This window comes from Nothoprocta perdicaria, unplaced genomic scaffold, assembly GCF_003342845.1.
Source record: "Nothoprocta perdicaria isolate Ctin4 unplaced genomic scaffold, notPer1 scaffold_117, whole genome shotgun sequence".
Classification (NCBI taxonomy): Eukaryota; Metazoa; Chordata; class Aves; order Tinamiformes; family Tinamidae; genus Nothoprocta; species Nothoprocta perdicaria.
This window is the reverse complement of record NW_020454283.1, coordinates 2,433,501-2,453,289: the sequence shown is the minus strand read 5'-3', so window position 1 is coordinate 2,453,289 and position 19,789 is coordinate 2,433,501. Positions and strand designations below refer to the sequence as shown.

The following is a 19,789-nucleotide window of genomic DNA, read 5'->3' as shown; positions in this document are numbered from 1 at the left end:
GCCTTAAAAGGGCAATAGTCTACTGGGGGGGGGGGGCCTTAAAAGGGCCACTGGCGGAGGGGGCTCTTAAAGGGGCCGCCGCCTGCGGGGAGGGAGGGGCCCTTAAAGGGCCCCCTTTCCCGCGCCGCCCTCGTCCTGGGGACACGGCCCCGCTTGGTGCCATCTGCGCCTCGTCCCTCCAGCCATCGGCCCCTCCCTCCATCCATCACTCCAGACTTCAATCCCTTGCTCCATCCATTTGTCCCTCTGAACATCCCTCCATCCATTCATCTCTCCATGGTGTGCCCATCCGTCTGTTCCTCCGTCCGTCCATTTCTCCATCCCACCAGCCCTCARTCCTTCCCCCAAGTCTCTCCATCCCTCTGTCCTTCTCCAAATTTGTCCCTCCCTCCCTGCCTTTCTGTGCCCAATGGCTCAGGGTGAGGGATGCCAAGCCGCTGGGCACCAAACCAGTCAGGAAAACCAGGCAAAGCATCTGGGGAGCCTCGGGATGGCTCCCACTCGGGCTGCCCCAGTGCTGGAGGGAGGACAGACAGACGGCACGGGAAGCAACACTCGGGGAGGGACAATTAAATTGCACATTTTGGGATTGTCGGGAAAAGTAAGAGCAGCTCCTGGCTGGGAGCCAAAGGGAACAAGGCTCCGGCTGCGCTCCCGGTGCCCTCCTCCCCGCACGCCCCTCCGGCCCTTCCCTGCCGGACAGGAATAACCGCCCGCTTTGTTCCTCGCCTGGGCAGGAGGACGGGCCAGAAGGGAAAAAAAGAAAAAAAGAAAACCAAAACAACCAAAAAACAAAAGAAAAAAGAGTGCCGCACGCGCGGTTTTATTTCCGCCTGTTCCTCTGCATTAGGAATTCAGGTCTCGTCTCCSCCTCCAGTCCTTGGAGGGGACTGGGGAAATCATGTTATTCGAGGCRCCAGGAAAGGAGGCCCGAGCCGAGCCCGGCCCCTCGTGGTGCCGCTCCCGTTCGCCAGCGGCTTCTTCCCGAGCTGGCAAGTCGGGGTGCCCGCGGAGCTAAGGGATGCCCTGTAGCAGTGAAAGCGGCCGCTGGCTCCGCGCGCCGCTCGTCCGCACGTGTCGGCACCGCGGGAAGGACGGGAAGCGCCTCCTGCCACGAGCCTTGTTGTGGGTGCGCGCCCTAATTGCGGCGCAGGCAAGCGGGTGTGTACGGGCAAACAAGGAAATTAATCCGGGTAATTGCTACGTGGGATGCTGCACCTCCCGCTAGCCCATGGGCACGCGCCCGGAGTGCCGGGACGGCTCCCGGAGTCGGGATCTGCGGAGGACGAAGCGACACGAAGGAKGGCACGGACGGGCCTCGGCCTCTGCCACCTCCCCGTGCTCGCCGCTTGGAGCGGATCAAATCCCACCGGCATCCGCTTCCCGGCTCCCGCTGCACCGGAGCCGCCAGAGATTCCCCCCTGTGCGTCCCCCCTGGATGGGTCGGACACTCCTGGCTTTTCCGGAGCACTTTCCAGAGGGAAGCAGAGGCTGGTCCTGCCAAGGACAGCGGGAAGATGTGCAGGGCACACTTTGCGGATGCTTTTCATCTCCTAAGTGCTTTGCAAACATTAACTAATTAATCCTAATTAACTCATTACCTAATTACAGGCAAACGGCCCTCCCATTTGGTGGGAGGAGGGAAGGGAAATTAATGCACTGTCACTTTTTAACCAAACATTCCTCATGGTCCCTAAGCAGCTATTCCAGCACCCACCTGTCCCCAGTGACTTTGCCTGGGAGTCCCAACGTTTCTTGACTTGCCRATGGCTATGGATCCAGGATAAAAACCTTGGAGCAGCCACAGATAGCTCCGGGCCTCCAAGTAATGCCCTAGGAGCAAGGTAAGCAAACATCCACCTGGAGGAACCTCCCAAATCCACAGCCCCAGGGCTGGTTTGGGGCAGCACCGGTGGCTTTACCCTTGTGTGCTCTTTGTGAGCTCCGTGACGCAGGAGGAAAGGACAGGAAAGGCTCCGTGATGCCTCCTGCCTTTGGGGATGAAGAGGAACGAGGAAGGCGCTGCCATTTCCCGCAGTGACAGGCCAGCCTTTTGTGCGGGAGCAGAGCGAGCAGGTGTAGCTGCCTGCTGAAACACTCACAGAGGTGATTTATGTTGAGGGAGGCAGCTCTGCGCTCCTTGGAGCGCTCCTTTCCCTTCCCTTCCTTTTAATTGTGGTTGGATCTACCTTGGGGGCAAAAAAAGCCTTTGAAGGCGGTTTTTTTTTTTCTTTTTTTTAAACTTTTTGTTTGAATGGGAGRTTTGCAGCCAGCTCCATTTCCTCTAGGTGCTTCCATCCATTGAGAGGCCTGGAGCGTTGAATAGTGCCACCCTGTACGAGGGACATTCCCAGGAGACATCTGCTTACCATGCTCTGGAAGCTCCCTGTGGATGGGGAGCCGCGCTGCGCATCGGGGCTCCCAACGGCCGGGAATCGCCAAAGGCGACGCTCCGAACGGCGGCGGTTTCACCRTCACGGCCAAAACTTCCAGCAGCAGAACCCGCCGGCCCTGCGGGTGGAAGAGAAACAGTGAGAGCAGCTGAGAAGACGGCTAGTGAGCAGAAAGTAGGGGCCGACAGGGGGTCGGGGACACCGGGGTCTGGGGACCACTGAAACGTGCCCGTCCCTCCCAGTGAGGATGCAAAGCAGGGAGTTTGCAAGGAGCTGGTCCCGGAGCCCGGATGAGCCAAGCTGTTAATTAACGTGTTCGGGGATGTTTCAAGACAGGGAAGTGCTTGGATGAGTATTTAAAGGGGGGACAGGGTGATGCCAGGCCAGTTAGCTCAAGGGGATGAATCCCTGAGAAATGCCAGGACGCAGTCAGGTATCCAGTCCTGGAAATCTTTGGTGTAGGCAGGAATTGTGCCCGCGCTTTGGAGGGAGCTGCCGGCAGCTCCTCCCGTGCCTGCACCCCCTACTYGTGCCAAGCTCTTCTGCTCCCTAATACACCCATCCTGCCTGCCACGGCTCCGGAGCCATGCGGAATAAGAGGGGGACAAAGCGCGATGGCGTTTTCCTCCTACCCAGCTGCTCCTGCGGAGCTGTGGGAACAGCGAGAGAGGGAGGAARAAGATGAAAGGCAGCGTGGGAACGCGGCTGCTTGGCTCTCTTCTGCAATAAAACCCAGGCCCTCCAACTCCTCCAGCCCAGCCCGAGAGGCAGAGGGGGAGAGGAACAACCCTGCGCTCACTCGGAGTGGCAGTGTGCTTCAAAGCAGAGACAAGCAGGGGTAAAACCACAGAAAGCCCAAAGGAYTGAGGGCCAGGTGTGCAAAGAGAGGCAGCAATGGCCAAATCCTGTGGGATGAAGAACCTCGAGGTCCTCCTAGAGCTGGACAATTGGTGTCTGGTTTTCCCAGTGGATGGAGTTGGTGATGAGCAGAGGAAATTTGTGCACACCTTCTGCTTTTTATTGCCTCTCCCATCGTGTCAGCTCCACTCAGGAAGGACTCGGAAGCCCATCGAGTGCGACTCGGAGAGAGGCTGGGACAGGCGGCGATGGCAACCAGGAGCTGAGAAAACTTGGCCTGTGCAGAAGGGGCTGAAGGACTGGATTTGTTTAGTCTAGAGAAGAGGAGGCTGAGGGGAGACATAATAACAGGCTTCAAGTATGTGAGAGGGAATAAAGAGCTCTCAGCCCACCGGGAGAATCACTGCAGGCGTCGTGGGGGGCACCTTGGCCTCCTCAGTGTCCATTCAGTGCGTCCCTCTCATCATAGRGGTTTTCCTTCCCATCCTCCTCCATGATGGAGCATTTTGGGAAACCTGGAAAGTGCAGAAAAACAGTCCAGAGCTGGTTTTGCCTTTTTTTTTTCTTTAACTGGAAATTTGTGGGAAACCCTTTATTTGGTGCAACCAGACTCCACAGTACAGAGCCGCTTGCCGCGTGGTTTAGTGAGCGCACAGCGACAAGCAACTTGGGTTGCAAATAATACACGACCGTGTAACAAAAGCAGCGAAAAGACGTTGTCCCAATCCACTGCAATGCRCCCACCAACATCTCAAAATGAGAAGAAATGTTTGTATTGCAATTATTATTATTTCTTTCTAAAATAAAATAATAAAAAAAAGGAAGCGCTGATATAGTGAAACAGAAAGGCAGCGAGTATCTGAAGAGCTTGAAAACTGGGCTTGAAGAGTTAAYGTACTGCTGTGGAGTAGGAGAACCTCATAGTTTGAAGAAAATGGTTGGGAACGAATGCGATGAGCTGGGTTTCACCCTGCCCACACCAGGAGAGGAGGCCAGAAGTTTTTAGTAAAGACAGTTTTCCCTCTACCTGCTCAACACACTTGGAGCTGTGCGGTGGCTGGCACAGAGAGCCCATTCGCTTCCAGAGGCGCCTGCGCTGCTGCTTTTAATCTTGGAATATCACAATCTTTGGGATTCTTCAGCTGTCCTTTGAGTCTCCTTGGGAGAGGAGAAAAACAGGCAGATAAGACCTGAGAGACGGGAGGAGAAAAAAAAAAAAAAAAAAGATGAATAAAGAAGTATTTGCGCATGAGTAAAAATAATAAAAGAAAGCAAAACTTTAATGGAAGAACAGCATCACCTTGGAGGCTAGTATTATATATTTACAGGCTCACATATATACACACGTATATATGTACTAACAACACAGTTCTTACTCAGGTTCACAGGTTTTATTTGCAAAATTAGAGATTTAATTGTCTTTTACATCAAAGCATGGGTGGAAATTCAGTGTCCTTGGTACAGAATGAGCTTGAATTTTGCAGAAATTTCACCAAGCGCTGTATGCTCTGAGATCCTGCAAGGACTGTTGGCAACAAAACTTACATCTGCTCCCTCAAATACTCAGGATCTTGGTGTGGGATGAACCTCCATAGGAAAAATGTGGTAGAAAAAAAATGTGGTAGAAAAAAAAATACATATTTTTTTTTTCAAACAAATAATTTTAAAAAGCACTGTCGACAAAATTAGCTGCCATTCGTAGAAGAAAACGCTGGTGCAAGACAGAGCTAAGCCGTCATTTGGGACCAAGCCAGAGGCTCACAACCACAGCAGCGGCAAGAATAAACTTTTGCATTTCTGCAGCACGTTTTTGGGGGCCGTTTTTTAGAGGACGAGCAGGCCTTGCCTTTCTGCAAGAGACCCCCAAACGCAGCGCCCAGGACAGGCACGGCGGCAGCAAAAAGGACAATTTTCCCTTTCTCCCCTGCTTAAAAGACGGGGTTTGCATGTGCCTCAAAGCCYGCTCACCTGGGCGACCTGTGCCCTGCTACCGAACCTCCCAGAAGGTCCTAAACGGGGGAAAAAGAGGGAAAGAAAAAAACAACAAGTTTCCAAAGTCCTTTGCAGCTGAACTCCGGGTGCAAGGGGGATGCAGGACATGGGAAGCAGGGTCCCCTCTGAGGCTCCTGCCTCGGTTTCCCCCTTGTCCGAGGGCATGGGGAGCYGGATGCACCAGGTGAGGACACAGGGCTCCAGGCCTGGGCGGTGGATTTTTGGGGGCAAAAAGGCCTGGATTGGAGCAGGAGGCGCCTTTCCCAGGCAGACTCTCTTTCCCCTGCTCCGGGTGCTGCCTGCGGATTTGGGGAGCTCCTTGGCTCAGGCAGGAAGGGCTGGAAAAGAAAAATAACCAGAGGAAGAAAGAAAAATAAAAGCAGAAGGTCCCAAGGAGGGAAGCAAAGGGGGCCCGGCCAGAGCGGGCATGGGGGCACCTCCTGCCCGGGAAGGTGCCGGGGGACCCCAAGGAGGAGCTTGGGGGGGGGGTCTGAATGGGGGGTGGAGATGGGGGACCCCGGGTGGGGGGGACATGGGGAGATGGCAAAGGGGTCCTGGGGAGACCGGGGACATCAGTGGGGGGGACATGGGGGATGGCGAGGGGGTCCCAGAGGAGACCGGGGACATCAGTGGGGGGGACATGGGGGATGGCGAGGGGGTCCCAGAGGAGACCGGGGAGACCACGAGGGGACGACGAGGGGGTCCCGGCGGTGCCGAGGACACCGGGGAGGCGGCGGCGGCACCGCTGAGGGTCGGCCCGCGCCCTCCTTCCCTCCCTCCTTCCCTCCGTGAGGAGCCGCCGCCATGGCGGGGGGTGGGGGGCCCCGCGCGCCGCCCCCCGCCCGGGCGGGGAGGGGAAGCGGCGGCGGCGGCAACGGGGCGGGGGGGCTGGGGGGCCCGTCCGCCGTCCCCGCGCACCGGAGCCTGGGCGGGCGGAGGAGGAGGGCGCGGAGGCGGGAGGGCGGCGCGGGGGCGCCCATTTCCCTCCGTGCCGCCGGAGCGCCGGCTGGAGCGCCGCTTTGCCGGGGAGCATGACTGTTGGTATAGGAAGTGTCTGCTTGCTTCTCTTTTTTTTTTTTCTTTTCCGTTTTATGATAATAACCTCCATTTTTTTTTTTCCTCTCTCTCTCTTAAAAAGAAGGGGGGGGGGAGGATAAATAAAAAACCCGGCCCACCCGGGTGCCGGCGGCCGGTAAACACGGGCCGTTGGCGGGGGGCGCCTCGCCTCAGCGCCGCCGCGGATCTGCAGAACATGGCGGCCGCGGACGGCGTTAAAAATAAGCCGGGGGGCTGCCATTTTTGTTTTCCTTTTGTCTGCGAATTTTAATAAAAACTGTCTGAGAATGTGGGAGAGGCGGCAGCGGGGGCACCGAAAGGGGCCGCTTTTTTTTTTTTCCCCTTTTTTTTTTTTTTTTTTTCCCTCCTCCTTCAGTGCGCGGCGGCTTTTTTGTCTGCGCCGCGGCCGGGGCCGGGACTCGCCCGTTGCCGCCGCCTCGCCAGGTCGGCGATCGCCCCTTCAACTTGCGCCAAACTTTACCTTTTTAACCGCGGCTTCCCCCCGCTCCGCTTTCTCTTTTTCCTTCCCCTCCCCTCCGTGGCCATGGGGCAGCCAGGAAAATGCCCGCTTCGGGTTTTCAGCCTTATTTTTCTTTCTTTCCCTCCCTTCTTCCCCACAGCCCCTTTTCTGGATGGTTTAACGGAAAAGTTAATTGCAGCTGCAACCTACCTATTTTTGTATATTTATTTTTATTTTTTTTTCCAAGCGTCTCAGCGAGGAGCTGGGGATGTTGCATGTGGGGAGGGGGTTGTCTTTTTGTTGCCTCGTTTATTTTATTTTATTTTCATTTTTTTTTTTTCTGGAGCAGGGCATTTATTATTTATTTCCCTACCTTTCTATCTCCGCATTTTCTCCTTCCCTCTTTTATTTCGTATCCGCTCTCGCGACGAAGGGGAGGGTTTCGGCACGGCGGCGGGACCCCCCTCCCCACCACCACCACCATCATCATCATCATCTCCGCGGCGGGGCCCTAGCAAGGCCTGGGCACTTACATATATATTTATATAAATATATATGTATTTAGCCCGCTGGTTTAGCTGTGCGGAGGCTGCTGGTACATCCATAGCCCCCCCGCCGCCTCCAAGCCCGGCCACGCTGGGCCGGAGCGGCTAAGCCGGACGCCGGGAGGAGGAGGAGGAGGAAGATGCGTTTTCGCCCGGCCGATGGTTAATCTGCTTTTTCTTTTATTTTCTCCCACTCCCCCCGGCGCTTTTTATCCACTGCACAGAGGATGCTCCCTTGCAGCTCCCCTGCTTCCCATCCTGGGGTGCTTTTTGGGGCGGTCGCAGGGKTTTTTTTTTGCCTCGGGATGGGGTGTTTCGGGGCTCGGAGCGTTATTTGGGCGAGGAGGTAAAAGTTTTGCCGTGGCTCGGCCGGGCGGCGCGGGACACGGCGTTAGGCCCCGCGTTTCCAGCGGGCTCCCCGCCGCTCCGAGCCGCCGGCGCTGTAGGGGCGACACTGCCACAAAGCTCTGGGCTCTGAAAACACTGCTTTTTCTTTTTCTTTTTCTTTTTTTTTTTTAATTAATTTTATTTTTAAGCTACTTTCTTGCAGGAGGAAAAAACAAAACCAAAATATCCCCCCATCCTCCTCGGCACCCCCTCTTCCCATGGGCTGGGGAGGTCGGAGCTGCTCCGCTTTTGTTCCCCGGCCTCTCCGGGAGCTGGCGCGACGAAGCGAGGAGGGGATTATTATTTTCTTTTTCTCCATGGTGAGTTTCGGTGTGTGAAGTTGTCCTTCCTTGTCCCCCCCCCCCACAACCCCCTTCCTGTAGAAAAACGCCCCGCGGGCAGCAGCGGTTCTCGGCTAGACCCGGAGATGGACGCGGAGAAGGGGAAGCAGCGCCAGTACTCTCAGAGGTGGGCACGCCGGCGGGGGCACAAAGGAGCCAGGGGGGTGGTATTTGGGGCTGGGGGGGGACCCCGACCTTGCCCTGGAGAAGTTCAACAACGGAGGCGCCCCAGGGGAGGGGGCGGCTGCCCAGCAGATACAACCAACCAGGGAAAAAGCCAGAAGATACATGCTCAAAATAATATTTTCTTCCTCAAAAAAAAAAATCCATCTTTTTGGCTCAAGGAAAATGAAAAATATCCCTTGCTGTTTAAGATGTTATGACAAGTGCATGTGTATTTAATGTTTACGTGTGTGTGTGTTGCGGGGCTGGGGGCGGTGGAAAAAATCTGCTTGCTGGGGGTGAAAAATTGCTGTCGGGGAGGGCCGGGCCTCAGTTTCCCCACCTGTAAGAGCTGTCCCGCCGGTGCTTGCAGCGTTCGTGGGGGCTCAGCCTGGCTTGTACTGGGTTCCTCTCCGGTGCCTGTGGGAAATTTGGATTTGCCGCCTCCCTAAAAAAAAATGAGGATTGTGGCTGGGGGAGSCTGGGTGGCTCCGCGCAGCGTCGCGGAGGCTGCCGGCGGGCTCGGCGCGGGGCAGTGCCGGGGGGCTGGAGCGGTCCCGGCAGCGCTGCCGGCTCCGGGACACGGGGGCCGAGGCGGCTCGTGAGCGCCCCGCGGGCGCCGGGTCACGCTCCCCGCTCGGGGACGTGGCTGTGTCCGGGCTTTGGACCCTGGCGTGTGGGGGGATACGGGCCCGGCGTGTTTGGCGGCGCCGCTTCCTCCTGGCGTCTCCCGGGCAGCTCGGCCCGTGGGCTCCCTATGGATGTGCCCGGCTCCGGGAGGTCCCTCTCGCCACAGCGGTGGGGCCAGATGGCCGGATTCCCGCGGTGGCTCCGCTTCCTCGCCAGGCCAGGCGGGTGCCTCCATCCCAGGGCATCACGTGGAGGGTGCTGGTTGGTTTCGGCCCTTCCGCCGGCTCCCCCGGCTCATCTCCGGCCTTGTGGCGCTTTTCCCCAGCGTCTTTCGGCATCTGCACCCAACGCCCCTTCTCGGTGCCGTCTTATCCGGGAGTCCCATCCCACAGTGGCCTCCAGCTTTGGCTCCTCTTTGCTGCTCCATCCTTGCTTCTGCTCTGCGTCCATCTCTTTCCTGCTCCRGGCAGGGCAGTCACAGGTGCTCGGGGCATGTGGAGAATCCCACTTCTCCATGCAGGACACCGACACGGGCGACATCCTCCGCGCGCTTGGCCTGCGCCTGTCYGTGCAGCAGGATGGGGGTTTCTCCCAGTGTCCGGCTCCTCCTGCCTTSGCTGGGAGAGGAAATGGGAATGAGAAACCCCAGGCCGCAGCACTTCGGGGGGCGGAAGCGCGGGCTTTAATTGGTTCCATCTTGGGTGAATTCTTCTGGCACGAGATCCATGAGCGGCTCCTCTCAGAGCGAGCGCCGCAGGGGCACTTCGGAACCCGCCTGCGCCAGCTTTCCCGGCATCGCCGCCGCTTCCCCGAAAAAGCCTGGAAAGCCAGGCCGGGAATGGAGGCGGCGAGGAAGAGGGGGTGGAAGAGGGTCACCCTGTGCCGAACGGTCCCTGCGGCTCCAAGCGAGACTTATCCTTGCGGGAAGCCCACCTGGGCACAGAGAGCTGGTGATCCACTCGCTTTGATGCCGCTTTCTTGTCGCCAGCTCCGGAGCGGGGTTTTACTTTGCCTTCGGAAGCGGGGCCCTCTCTTTCTCTTGGAAACACAGGCCGGGTTCTCCGCGTCGCCTCCCTTGGCGCGAGGGGCTCTCTGACCCGATGCTCTGCCGAGAAGGGGCCTCGCTTCCAGCCCCTCCGAGGGCACCCCGCCGTATCGCTCCCGCATCCTTCCCCTCCTCGCGGCGGTGCCGGGCCGCGTCCGTGAAAAGAATCTCTTGTTTCTTTTTATTTCAGCGAAGGCGAGAGAGAGAGGGCTGCCCAAGTAGAGGCGCTCCCTAGAGCACTGTAGCTTGCCTTAGCGGCAGTTTGGTAGGAAGTTGGAAGGCTAGTGAGCTCCGGGGCCCGGCGCTCGCGCCCACCACCTACCTCCATCGCTCTGGAGCCGCCTCGACACGTCTCCCCCGGCAGCTGCGGCCACCTGTGAGTACCAAGCACGGCGCAGCCGCCCCGGCACCCGCCTCCCCGCTTGCCCCTCGTGCCCCCGCTCTTCGCGCCGCCTGCCTGCCCCTGGCCGCGGAGGCGCTTTTCCAGGCTCCGCGCAGCCGCCCGCTTGCGCTTCCGACCGCCTGCCTTCCTCCCGGGCATCCCCCTCCCGCCTGCCGCCTTCCCCGCTCGCTGCCGGAGCCTCCGACGCCTTTTCCGCCCTCTCCGCGTGCCCTTAGGGACACTCAGCACAGGGCTCCTCTCCTTGCTCTCTGCCAGCACCATCTCCATGCCATAGGAAGGCTCTTCCCCACCACGAGTTTTTCCTTCCAGACTCTTTCCTAGCCAAAAAAACAGGGACCAGGAAACCCTTCCATAAACTTCATGCGGAGGCCGCAGAGCCCCAGGTGCCCACAGGAATCCCTGGCGCTGCAGCACTCCCCCCACTTCATCATTTCCATTTTAATGGATTTTTCTTCCCCCCACCCCCTTTGCTGTGTGTCAGCCTCCATTTTTCATAGTTAGCTCAGAATATAGAAAAAAGGGAGTTTGTATATTTTCCATCTGCTTTATATCCCCTCCGGCACCTTCCCCAGCTCTCCAAGCGCCTCTCGCACCGTTCCAGCCTGGGGAAGAGCTCCCTCTGCTCCGCATGAAACACTGCCCAATTTATAAAATTAAGTTGGGACAGGAATAGGATATTTCTTTTTTGGCACAGCGGCCGCTCCTCCTCTTTTTACTCTAGGCAGGCTTGTAAAGCTCCAAACGTGGTGGTTTTGGCTATTGCAGCAGCCTCATTATTTAGTAAGGCCTCAGGTGGAGTGGGAGGGAGGAGGACACGGGWTATTTGTGCCTTCCTCCCCAGGGCTGTTTCAGGTTAGATCGGGATCTTTTCTTAAGAGGTTGTAGCAAACCCAAGAGAAAGAGCTCATTGTATATAAGCTATAATAATAATATGATAGGGCCTGAAAAATGCTAGCCCCTCATCGGAGATGCTGCTTTGCGGCAGTGGTCCCTGCAAACACTTTATGGCCCCTCAGCCCTGAAAATTGGGCTGAAAACCAGCCCCATCGGGGGCTTGTGGCACCTGCCTCTGCGGAGGCTTTTAGGGGCCTTGGCTGGTGCCCGGGGCCACCCCGTCCCTGCCCGGGGCTGGCTCTGTGCTCGGGGGTAAGTTGTGGTGGATGCGGGGCCCTCTCTGTGCTCTGCGAGAGGGTCCAGGCCGCGGTCCCTCGGAGCTGTTCCGGCACTGGGGGATAAATAAAGCTGCTCCGGGGTGGCTGTGGGTGCTGCACAGGGGCCGTGCGAGCCCGGCTGCCCCTCGCGCCGCACCCCGGGGGCCGGGGTCGTAACAACCCCTCACCTGCTGCGGGGAACCCCAGCCTGCGGTGCTCCCAGCATCGGGAATCCTGCATTGGAGCTGCCCTGGCAGCTCCATCCACCTCCAGGAGCAGGGGGAAAACGGGCAGAGGTGCAAAAATCGGCCGACAGAGAGCTCACTGGATCCAGACCTTYGTCTCTGCAGGCCAGTCAGGCTGCCCTCCTCTTCCTCACAGGGCTTTGAGCACCAGGAGGCCTTTGGAGAGGCTTTTTCCTCCCACTCCCACCCCCTTGGCTTTCCCAGCWGCTGGGAGGTTTGTGTGGGGCCAAGCAAGGCTCGTTTGGCCCAACTGCTTCCCGGAGCTTCCCGCCGTTTTCCCGCCTTGGCCCCGTTCGCGGAGAGTTTCGTACAAAGTGGGRACGGGGATGAGACCCAGCTGGTTTTGCCAGGAAAACCATTCCGGGGTTTCAGCGCGACACCAGTGCCTGCCAGGACACGCGCAGAGGAGCAGGATGGGAGTGAGCGTGTTTGGCTTTTGGCRGAGATCCAGGCCGGGATGTGGCCGGGAATAGCGGTTCCTGGGGCGGTGGGGCAGGATCGAGCCTGCCCGGTGCGGGGCTCTGTGGGGCGTTTCACCACCCGAGTTCCTATCCGGGCAGGAGCGCTGCTGCGCTTCCCTCYGGAGCGGCCCGCTCCCAAACCCTCTTCTAATCATAGCTCCAGCTTCCTGTTTTCCCGAGGAGGAGCGAAGSGGCTCCTCGGGGCGCTTCCTGGGGCCGGGATGCAGGGAAGCACCGAGGCTGCGGTGCCGGGGGGTATCCGTGCGCCTTGMAGGGCCGCCGCTGGCCTGGGTTCTGTCGCGCTTGGAGGTCACCCCTCCGTGTCCCRTGTGCTGGGGACAGGGCTACCGCGGCTTCCCGAGCTGATCCGATGGAGGTTCCCACCTCGAAGCGGCTTGCGGCCTCCCATCCGCCGCCAGCACAGGAGAAAAACCGCCGGGAACGGGGAGATTGGGAGGACTAATGCATCTGGCTCCGCGTTCCTGGCGGGTTCGTGCTCATGGAGAGCTGCTCCCTCCGGAGCGGCGCGTTCACCTGACACACATTCCCGTGCCGTTTTTAGCACCCTCCCGAAAAGAGGGCGGCCGGACCCGGCGGGGGATTGCGGGATGTGCTCCCAGTGTGGCTGGGATTGCGGGATGCGTTCCCGGTGCGGCTGACCTGGCTCCGCGTCCGGTGCCACCGGCTTCGCTGCTCCGTCCCCGGCATCGCCGTTGCCCACAACACAGCCGCCGTCCTCTCCTCCCGCTCCGGCTCCCTTTCCCCTGGGAAACGGGGCATGCGGGGGCGCGTCATCCGCAGCAGCCCCCGGCACCGCCGCGCTCCCGTCCCTGCCATTCCCGTTGGGAAGGACCGGGATGCCCCCATAACGTGCACGTCTCTCCCACAGGATGGCGGAGCCTCGCTTTAACAACCCCTACTTCTGGCCGCCCCCTCCCACCATGCCCAGCCAGGTAAGACCCCCCCGCCGCCGCGGGAAGGGGGGCACGAGGGCCTGGGCAGCGCAGGGACGGGGCCCCGGTGCCGTCCCCGCCACCGCGCCGGGCGTCCCGGTCGTCCCTGACCGCGGCTCTGCCCTCTCCCTGCCGCCGGCGGCAGCTGGACAACCTGGTCCTCATCAACAAGATCAAGGAGCAGCTGATGGCGGAGAAGATCCGGCCGCCGCACTTGCCGCCCACCTCGGTGGCCTCGCAGCAGCCGCTGCTGGTGCCGCCGGCGCCCGCCGAGAGCGGCCAGTCCATCATGTCCCTGCCCAAGCTGCAGCAGGTGCCCGGCCTGCACCCGCAGGCCGTGCCGCAGCCCGACGTGGCCCTGCACGCCCGGCCGGCCACCAGCACCGTCACAGGTACCGCGGCGGGCGGCTCGCGGGCGCCGGCCCTGCCCGTCGCCGCGCGCGCTGGCAGTAACGTCCCGCTCGTGCCGGCAGGGCTGGGGCTGGCGGCGCGGGCGCCCGCCGTGAGCAGCTCCGAGTCGAGCGCGGGCACGGGCACCGCCACCCCCTCGACGCCCACGTCGAGCAGCCAGAGCCGCCTCATCGCCTCGTCGCCCACCCTCATCTCAGGGATCACCAGCCCGCCCCTCCTCGACTCCATCAAGACAATCCAGGGCCACAGCCTGCTGGGCGCCCCCAAGGCCGAGCGCGGCCGCAAGAAGATCAAGGCGGAGAATCCCTCGGGGCCGCCCGTCCTCGTGGTCCCCTACCCCATCCTGGCGTCGGGCGAGACCGCCAAGGAGGGCAAGACGTACAGGTAGGCGCCGGCGGGAGCGCGCGGCGGCGGCCGCCGGCCCCCAGCGCAGACCCTCTCGCCCGCCCGCAGGTGTAAGGTCTGCCCCTTGACGTTCTTCACCAAGTCGGAGATGCAGATCCACTCCAAGTCGCACACGGAGGCCAAGCCCCACAAGTGCCCGCATTGCTCCAAGTCCTTCGCCAACGCGTCCTACCTGGCGCAGCACCTGCGCATCCACCTGGGCGTCAAGCCCTACCACTGCTCCTACTGCGAGAAGTCCTTCCGGCAGCTCTCCCACCTCCAGCAGCACACCAGGTGACGGGGATGGGGGCGCGGGGGGCGCTGCCCGCGGGGCTTGGCCAGGGCACGGCCGCCTGACGCTTGTGCCCTCCCTCCCGCAGAATCCACACTGGCGACAGACCCTACAAGTGCCCGCACCCCGGCTGCGAAAAGGCCTTCACGCAACTCTCCAACCTCCAGGTGGGCACCAAGCCGAGGGGACGCGGGAAGCGGGGAAGAGCCCCGGGAAAGGGCAGACGGGCAGGGGGAAAGAGCCTGGGGAAAGGGCCGCAGGGGGAGCCACTCGCGGGCGCTGTCACCAGCCCCTTGGCCGTACCCCCATTCCCGTGTCCCCCCCCTTGGCCTTCGCAGTCTCACCAGCGACAGCACAACAAGGACAAGCCCTACAAGTGCCCCAACTGCTACCGGGCCTACACGGACTCGGCGTCGCTGCAGATCCACCTCTCGGCGCACGCCATCAAACACGCCAAGGCCTATTGCTGCAGCATGTGCGGCCGCGCTTATACCTCGGTGAGGGCGCGGCGCGGCGGCGGGCACCGCGCGGCACGCGAGGCCACCGCGCCGCTCACTCTGCCCCCTTCCCTGTCCTGCAGGAGACCTATTTGATGAAGCACATGTCCAAACACACCGTGGTGGAGCACCTCGTGAGCCAGCACTCGCCTCAAAGGACCGAGTCCCCCGGCATCCCCGTGCGGATCTCACTCATCTGAACGGGGCTCCGGCACCGCCGTGTCCGGACGCTCCCTCGTGCCGGCCGGCGGAGGGCCGGGAGCCCATGGATGCCGCCGTCGGAAAGGCGCCCGGCCGCCCCCCGCCCGGCCCGGTCCCCCCGGGGCCGCGGTTTCGGTGACATCCAAAGACGGTTTCAGAGCACTTTGAATCTCTGCGGTTTTTTGGAATGGGGTGGGAGGGGGTTTCTTTCCTTCAGTCCCTGCCCCTTCCCTCCTCTCATTTTGGATACAAATATATATATATATTTATTGGCCAAGAAGTTGGTGCTGCTAAAACAGATACGAAATAAGACACAAAACAAACCGCGGACAGAGGAAAAACCAGAAACGCTGGATGGCAAAAGGGGAGAGAAAGTCCAGGCCCTCGACCAACGGCTTCTCTCCTTGGACTCTCCCTTGGGAGCCGCGGCCGTAGAGGCCGGCGGGACTCCGGAGCCGCAGTGGGACGGAGCCCGCTGTGCCGCCGCGTCTGACCTCTTTGGGACGCTTTGATTGTTTTGTTCTGTTTTTCTTTTTTTTTTAATGTTCCGCCCCCCCCCCTTTCCTTTTGGGTTATCTGCTGCCCGCGCTGGGACTGGCTGGGCGCGAGGGAGCAAAAACAGCCCAGGGGCCACCGGGGCCGCGACGGGGGGAATTTCGGGACCCCCAGTCGCCCGTCCGGCACCGGGAGGTTCCGAGGGGCCAGTGGAGCCCCCAAATCCCAGCTCCTCCGGCGCTTCCGAACCCCGCGGCCGGAGCCGCGCGCCTGCCCCTCTCTKCAGAAAAGCTAGACAAAAAACTCATATATATTATGTACTCTTTGGTTCCGTTTTTTGGATATTAACTGTGTTATTTTTTTATACACTTTTTAAGCCTTAACTCATTGTTTTGCCAGGGTGGTTATTCCCTCCTGTTTATTAATTTGACCCCCGCAGCCTTTTCCCTCCCCTGCCCTCCCGCCTCTGGCTCCTCGTTTCCGAATCGATGTTGTACGATACTCAATATTGTAATCTTTTTTGTCAGCATGTTAATACCGTGTAAATACGCCTCTTATACAAACTGTTAACACTTCTCCCCCCACCTCGCCCCCTCTTTCCCCGTTTTGGGGCTTTTTCTTTTTTATTTTTTTCCTCGGTGGAAATCCGGGCCACGTGTCTCTAGAGCTAGTTATTACCTTATTAAAAAAAAAAAAAAAAAAGGAAAAAAAAGTGGGGTTAAAACGAGAAAACAAGCAAAATTCCCCCCCTCCCAGTCCCCTCTTTCCCACCCTGTTTGTGTTGTGGGTTGTGGGCAGAGGCCGCAGCCTCCACAGGGACGTTCGTGTCCTGCGGGGACAGGTTAGCGCCGCCAAACGACAACCCTCACAAAGCAAAAGGAAAAAAAAAAAGGATTAAAAAAAATACTCTTTGTATTTCTCTGTTGTGGAAGACAAAAAAAAATAAACCTGTACATGCAACCTTTGTCCGGGCTGCACCGTGTGTGAGGGGCTGGGGGGTGGGGGACAGGCTGCTTCCTGGGGAGCGTCGCTGTCACCACGAGGTCCAGGGACACCCGCTCCTGGGATTCGTCACCACCGTGACCGCAGCTCGGATCTCCAGGGCCAGCAGCTCGAGGGCACCGACCCCAGGGACGCCAGGACCATGGGCCACCTCCAGGGCCGTCACCTTTGTGGACTCAGCTCCACAGGCACCACCTCCGCTCCATGGACGTCATTTTGGGGGACACCGCAGGCACTGGGACCAGCTCCCCCGTGACACCCCTCCAGGGGCAGCAGCACCAAGGCCGCTGCTTCAGCAGCTTGTGACACCACAGGAGGCCCCAAAGGGACACCCAGGGGTCCCCTCTCCCCTCCAGCCCAACACCCATTTGCCTCAAAGTCCCTGTCAGGGTGACCCCCTGCACCCCCACCCTGCAGTGCACAGACCAGGCACCCACTGACCCCTTCTGCCCGTGAGGGAGCAGCATTTGGGCAGAGCCCCTTGGTGGAGCAAGGACAGTCCCCAGGGACCCCTCCCAGGCCAGCAGAGCCTGGGGACCCCACACAGTTTCCAGGAGCAGCAGCAGGRGCCTCACTTGACGGCCCCACCAGCCCCAAAAAGGGAAGGGGCCATTTCTCATTTTCAGTGTTTATTAAAAACAAAAACAGGAAAAAGGGCTCTGTGTGTTTTTTTTCCCTCCTCCTCTCTCTTTTTTTTTTTTTTTTTTAAAAAGACCGCAGTGGTTGGGCTGTGGTGGCGAGGGGCCCTGCGGACAGGGGGTGCCTTACCTGGCTCAGGACAACCCAAACTCCCTCTGGGGGGGGGGCCCCACAGCCCCCCCAAGCACCCCCGAGAGGGGCTAAAAGCCTCAGGGGGAAGGGGAGGTTCAAGCAGCTGAGCCCCCCGGCACCACCAGGCACCCACTGTTTAAGGCAACCATCCTGTTTCACCCTGATGGGTGGGGTAAGGCCGGGGAGGGGGGGCCGGCTGAGCACCCCCCCGGCCCGGTGCGAGGTGTGTGGGGGCTAATGCTAGGGGCTATTTACACATCCCTGCGGCAGAGCCGGCCCCCGGCGCGGGGGCCCCTTGTGCTCGGCCCGTGGAGCCTCCCAGCGCAGGGTGGCGGAGGGGAGGGCGCGGGGGGGTCCCACCGCCCTCCCCGGGGAGCGTCCGTGCGAGCGCGGCGGCTCTACGAGTCCTTGAGCATGCTGATGCGCGCGTAGATCTTGAGCGCCGGGCCCAGCTTGATGTTCATGGTGCTCATGAGATGGTCCTCCTTGAGCAGCAGCAGCGCCTGCCCGTCGATCTCCTGCGCCCGGAACTCCTCGGCGATCTCCTGGCAGCCTGCGGGCGGCGAGCGGAGCTGAGCGGCACTGCCCGGAGCCACCCGCGCTCCCTCCCTCCGGCCCCGCGCCGGGAAGCTTCCCGGGAAAGYCTCACCGGGCAGCGAGCGGATGAACTCGTAGACGTCCTCCACGTTCCACTTGCTGGGCTCGCTGGGCAGGAAGCGGTGCCCGATGCCGGCCAGCTCCCGCACGTGCATGTCGGGCAGCTCCATGTCGCGCAGCTCGAGGTCACCCTGGCGCCGGCGCGACGTGGACGAGCTGGCGGAGATGGGCGACAGCGGCTCCTCGTAGCTCGAGTTGTCCGAGCAGCGGCTCGAGTCCTCCTGGCTGTGGTTGAGCTGCAGCGACGTCGTCACGGAGAGTGGCACCGAGCCCGCGGGCAGGGAGACCGGGCTCTGCGGGACGCAGCGACCGCCCGGCGCCGGCCTCAGAGCCCGCCCGCGCGGCCGCCCCGGCGCCGGGGGGGAACAGGGTGCAGGCGGGGGACCCCGTGCGCTGCCCTGCGCCCTCACCTGCTTCTTGGTGTCTTTGCCGAGGGCGGGCAAGGTGCTTTTGCAGGAGCGGCGGCGCCCGTGCGGCGGCCCGCCGGGCTTCTGCAGCTTGCTGCGGTCGGGGTGGAACAGCCCCACGCGCTTGGTGCAGCCCACGTTGTACCTGCCAGGGCAGCGGGGACACAGGGCGTTGGTACAGGAGGCTCGGGGCRGGGGGAAGAGGATTTTAGGGGGAAAAGGGGCATTTTTGCTTACCTCTTGGCACAGGCCATGGAGCAGAAGCGCTTGGAGCGCTTGAACTTGTAGGCGAAGTCGACGCGGCCGCAGAGCTCGCACTTCAGCTTGGGCGGGTTCCCCTCGTCCTTGGGCTCTGGCGAGGGAAGCGGGGGTGTCCGAGGCGCGGCGGGGCGGCGCGCGGGGCCCGGCGGCAGCGGCGCCGCGCGCCGGGCGCTACCTGGCGCGTAGGGCTCCTCCATGTCCGAGTCGGTGGTGGTGGCGGTGTCCGGCGGCGGCGGCGGGGGCAGCTTCTCCGGCGGCAGCTCCTGCGCATACTTGTGCTTCAGGCTGCCCACGAGCAGCGAGGAGCGCCCCACCTGCCGGGGCGGACGCGTCGGAACGGCACGGGATGGACCGAACGGAACCGCGGGGAACGCGGCACASCCCGCTGCAGGGAATGGGGCTGGAACGGACCGCGTCGGGCTGGGCCCAACTGAGGGGAACGCGGATGGACCGGGCTGAACCCGGGCAAAACAGAGCAGACTGGGTCAGACCGAACCTCAGGGAACAGGGCTGGACTGGGCCAAAATGGACCAAACTGGGATGTGGGAATGAGCYTGGATTGGGCTGAACTGGGCCAAAATGGACCTGAGGGTATGAGGCCAGACAGGGTCAAAGCTGGCCAGAGCAAACAGAACTGAATCGGGCTGGACCAAACTTAACGGGAGCGAATGGGGCCGGGCTGAGCCAGGCCAGAACAGGCTGAACCAGGCTGGGGTGACACAGGCGGAATGGGGCCGGAGCGGACCAAATCGGACCGAACCCTGAGGGACCGAACTGGGGGCAACGGGGCCGGGCCAAGCGGGGCCGAACCGGGCCAAGCGGGGCCGAACCGGGCCAAGCGGGGCCGAACCGGGCCAAGCGGGGCCGAACCGGGCCAAGCGGGGCCGAATCACACAGGAGTGTCCCAGACCAAACCAAAACAGGGGGAATCGAACTGGGACAGAGCGCACTGGACCCAACTGGGCTGAACCGGGCCGGACCAACACAGGAGGAACCCGACTGGCCCAAACCGGGTCAGAACAAGCCGAGCAAACGGACCGAACCGGAAGCGGGCCGGGCCAGCCCGGAGGGCGGCAGGGGAAAGCGCGCGGCGCCTCGCGGCCTACCGGGAAGGGCTCGGCGCCCTCCTGGATGACGAAGCCCTCGATGACGTGCGTGAGGATCTGCGGCTTCACGACGGCCTGCGGCGGCTTGCTCTCGCCATTGTGCGGCGCGGCGGCGGCGGCGGCGACGCTGCTGGWGCTGGTGGCGGCGCTGGCGGCAGAGCTCCCGGTGCCCGAGGTCATGCCGGGGGCGGGCGGCTGCGCATGGAGCCGCGCGGGGCCCGTC

At 61.2% G+C, this 19,789-nt stretch overlaps 2 protein-coding genes and 1 long non-coding RNA gene across 3 annotated transcripts in view; 1 reads left to right on the top strand and 2 right to left on the bottom strand.

Annotated features, from left to right (window-relative positions):
- Positions 1–3,683: 3,683 nt before the first annotated feature.
- Positions 3,684–5,274, bottom strand: LOC112959613. Its single transcript, XR_003251638.1, has 3 exons — positions 5,220–5,274; positions 4,279–4,441; positions 3,684–3,766 (listed from the first exon to the last, which is right to left on the bottom strand). It is a non-coding gene; the product is annotated as an uncharacterized LOC112959613 (long non-coding RNA).
- Positions 5,275–6,226: 952 nt separating this feature from the next.
- ZNF362 (zinc finger protein 362) lies at positions 6,227–15,389 on the top strand. The gene is made up of 10 exons (XM_026053664.1): positions 6,227–6,284; positions 8,075–8,159; positions 10,060–10,245; positions 13,019–13,082; positions 13,228–13,474; positions 13,556–13,877; positions 13,947–14,171; positions 14,258–14,336; positions 14,508–14,666; positions 14,750–15,389. The coding sequence occupies exons 4-10, from the start codon at positions 13,020–13,022 to the stop codon at positions 14,864–14,866; spliced, it is 1,212 nt and encodes a 403-aa protein (XP_025909449.1). The 5' UTR covers positions 6,227–6,284; positions 8,075–8,159; positions 10,060–10,245; position 13,019; the 3' UTR covers positions 14,867–15,389.
- A 1,664-nt stretch (positions 15,390–17,053) lies between these two features.
- PHC2 (polyhomeotic homolog 2) overlaps positions 17,054–19,789 on the bottom strand; it is a gene marked incomplete at its 5' end in the record, with an annotated part of 9,830 nt that continues 7,094 nt past the window's right edge. Inside the window, 6 exons of the mRNA XM_026053583.1 lie at positions 17,054–17,688; positions 17,785–18,085; positions 18,203–18,344; positions 18,437–18,551; positions 18,636–18,774; positions 19,567–19,761. Of these exons, the coding sequence (XP_025909368.1) occupies positions 17,534–17,688; positions 17,785–18,085; positions 18,203–18,344; positions 18,437–18,551; positions 18,636–18,774; positions 19,567–19,761 (1,047 nt within the window). The remainder of the gene's footprint in view (positions 17,689–17,784; positions 18,086–18,202; positions 18,345–18,436; positions 18,552–18,635; positions 18,775–19,566; positions 19,762–19,789) is intronic.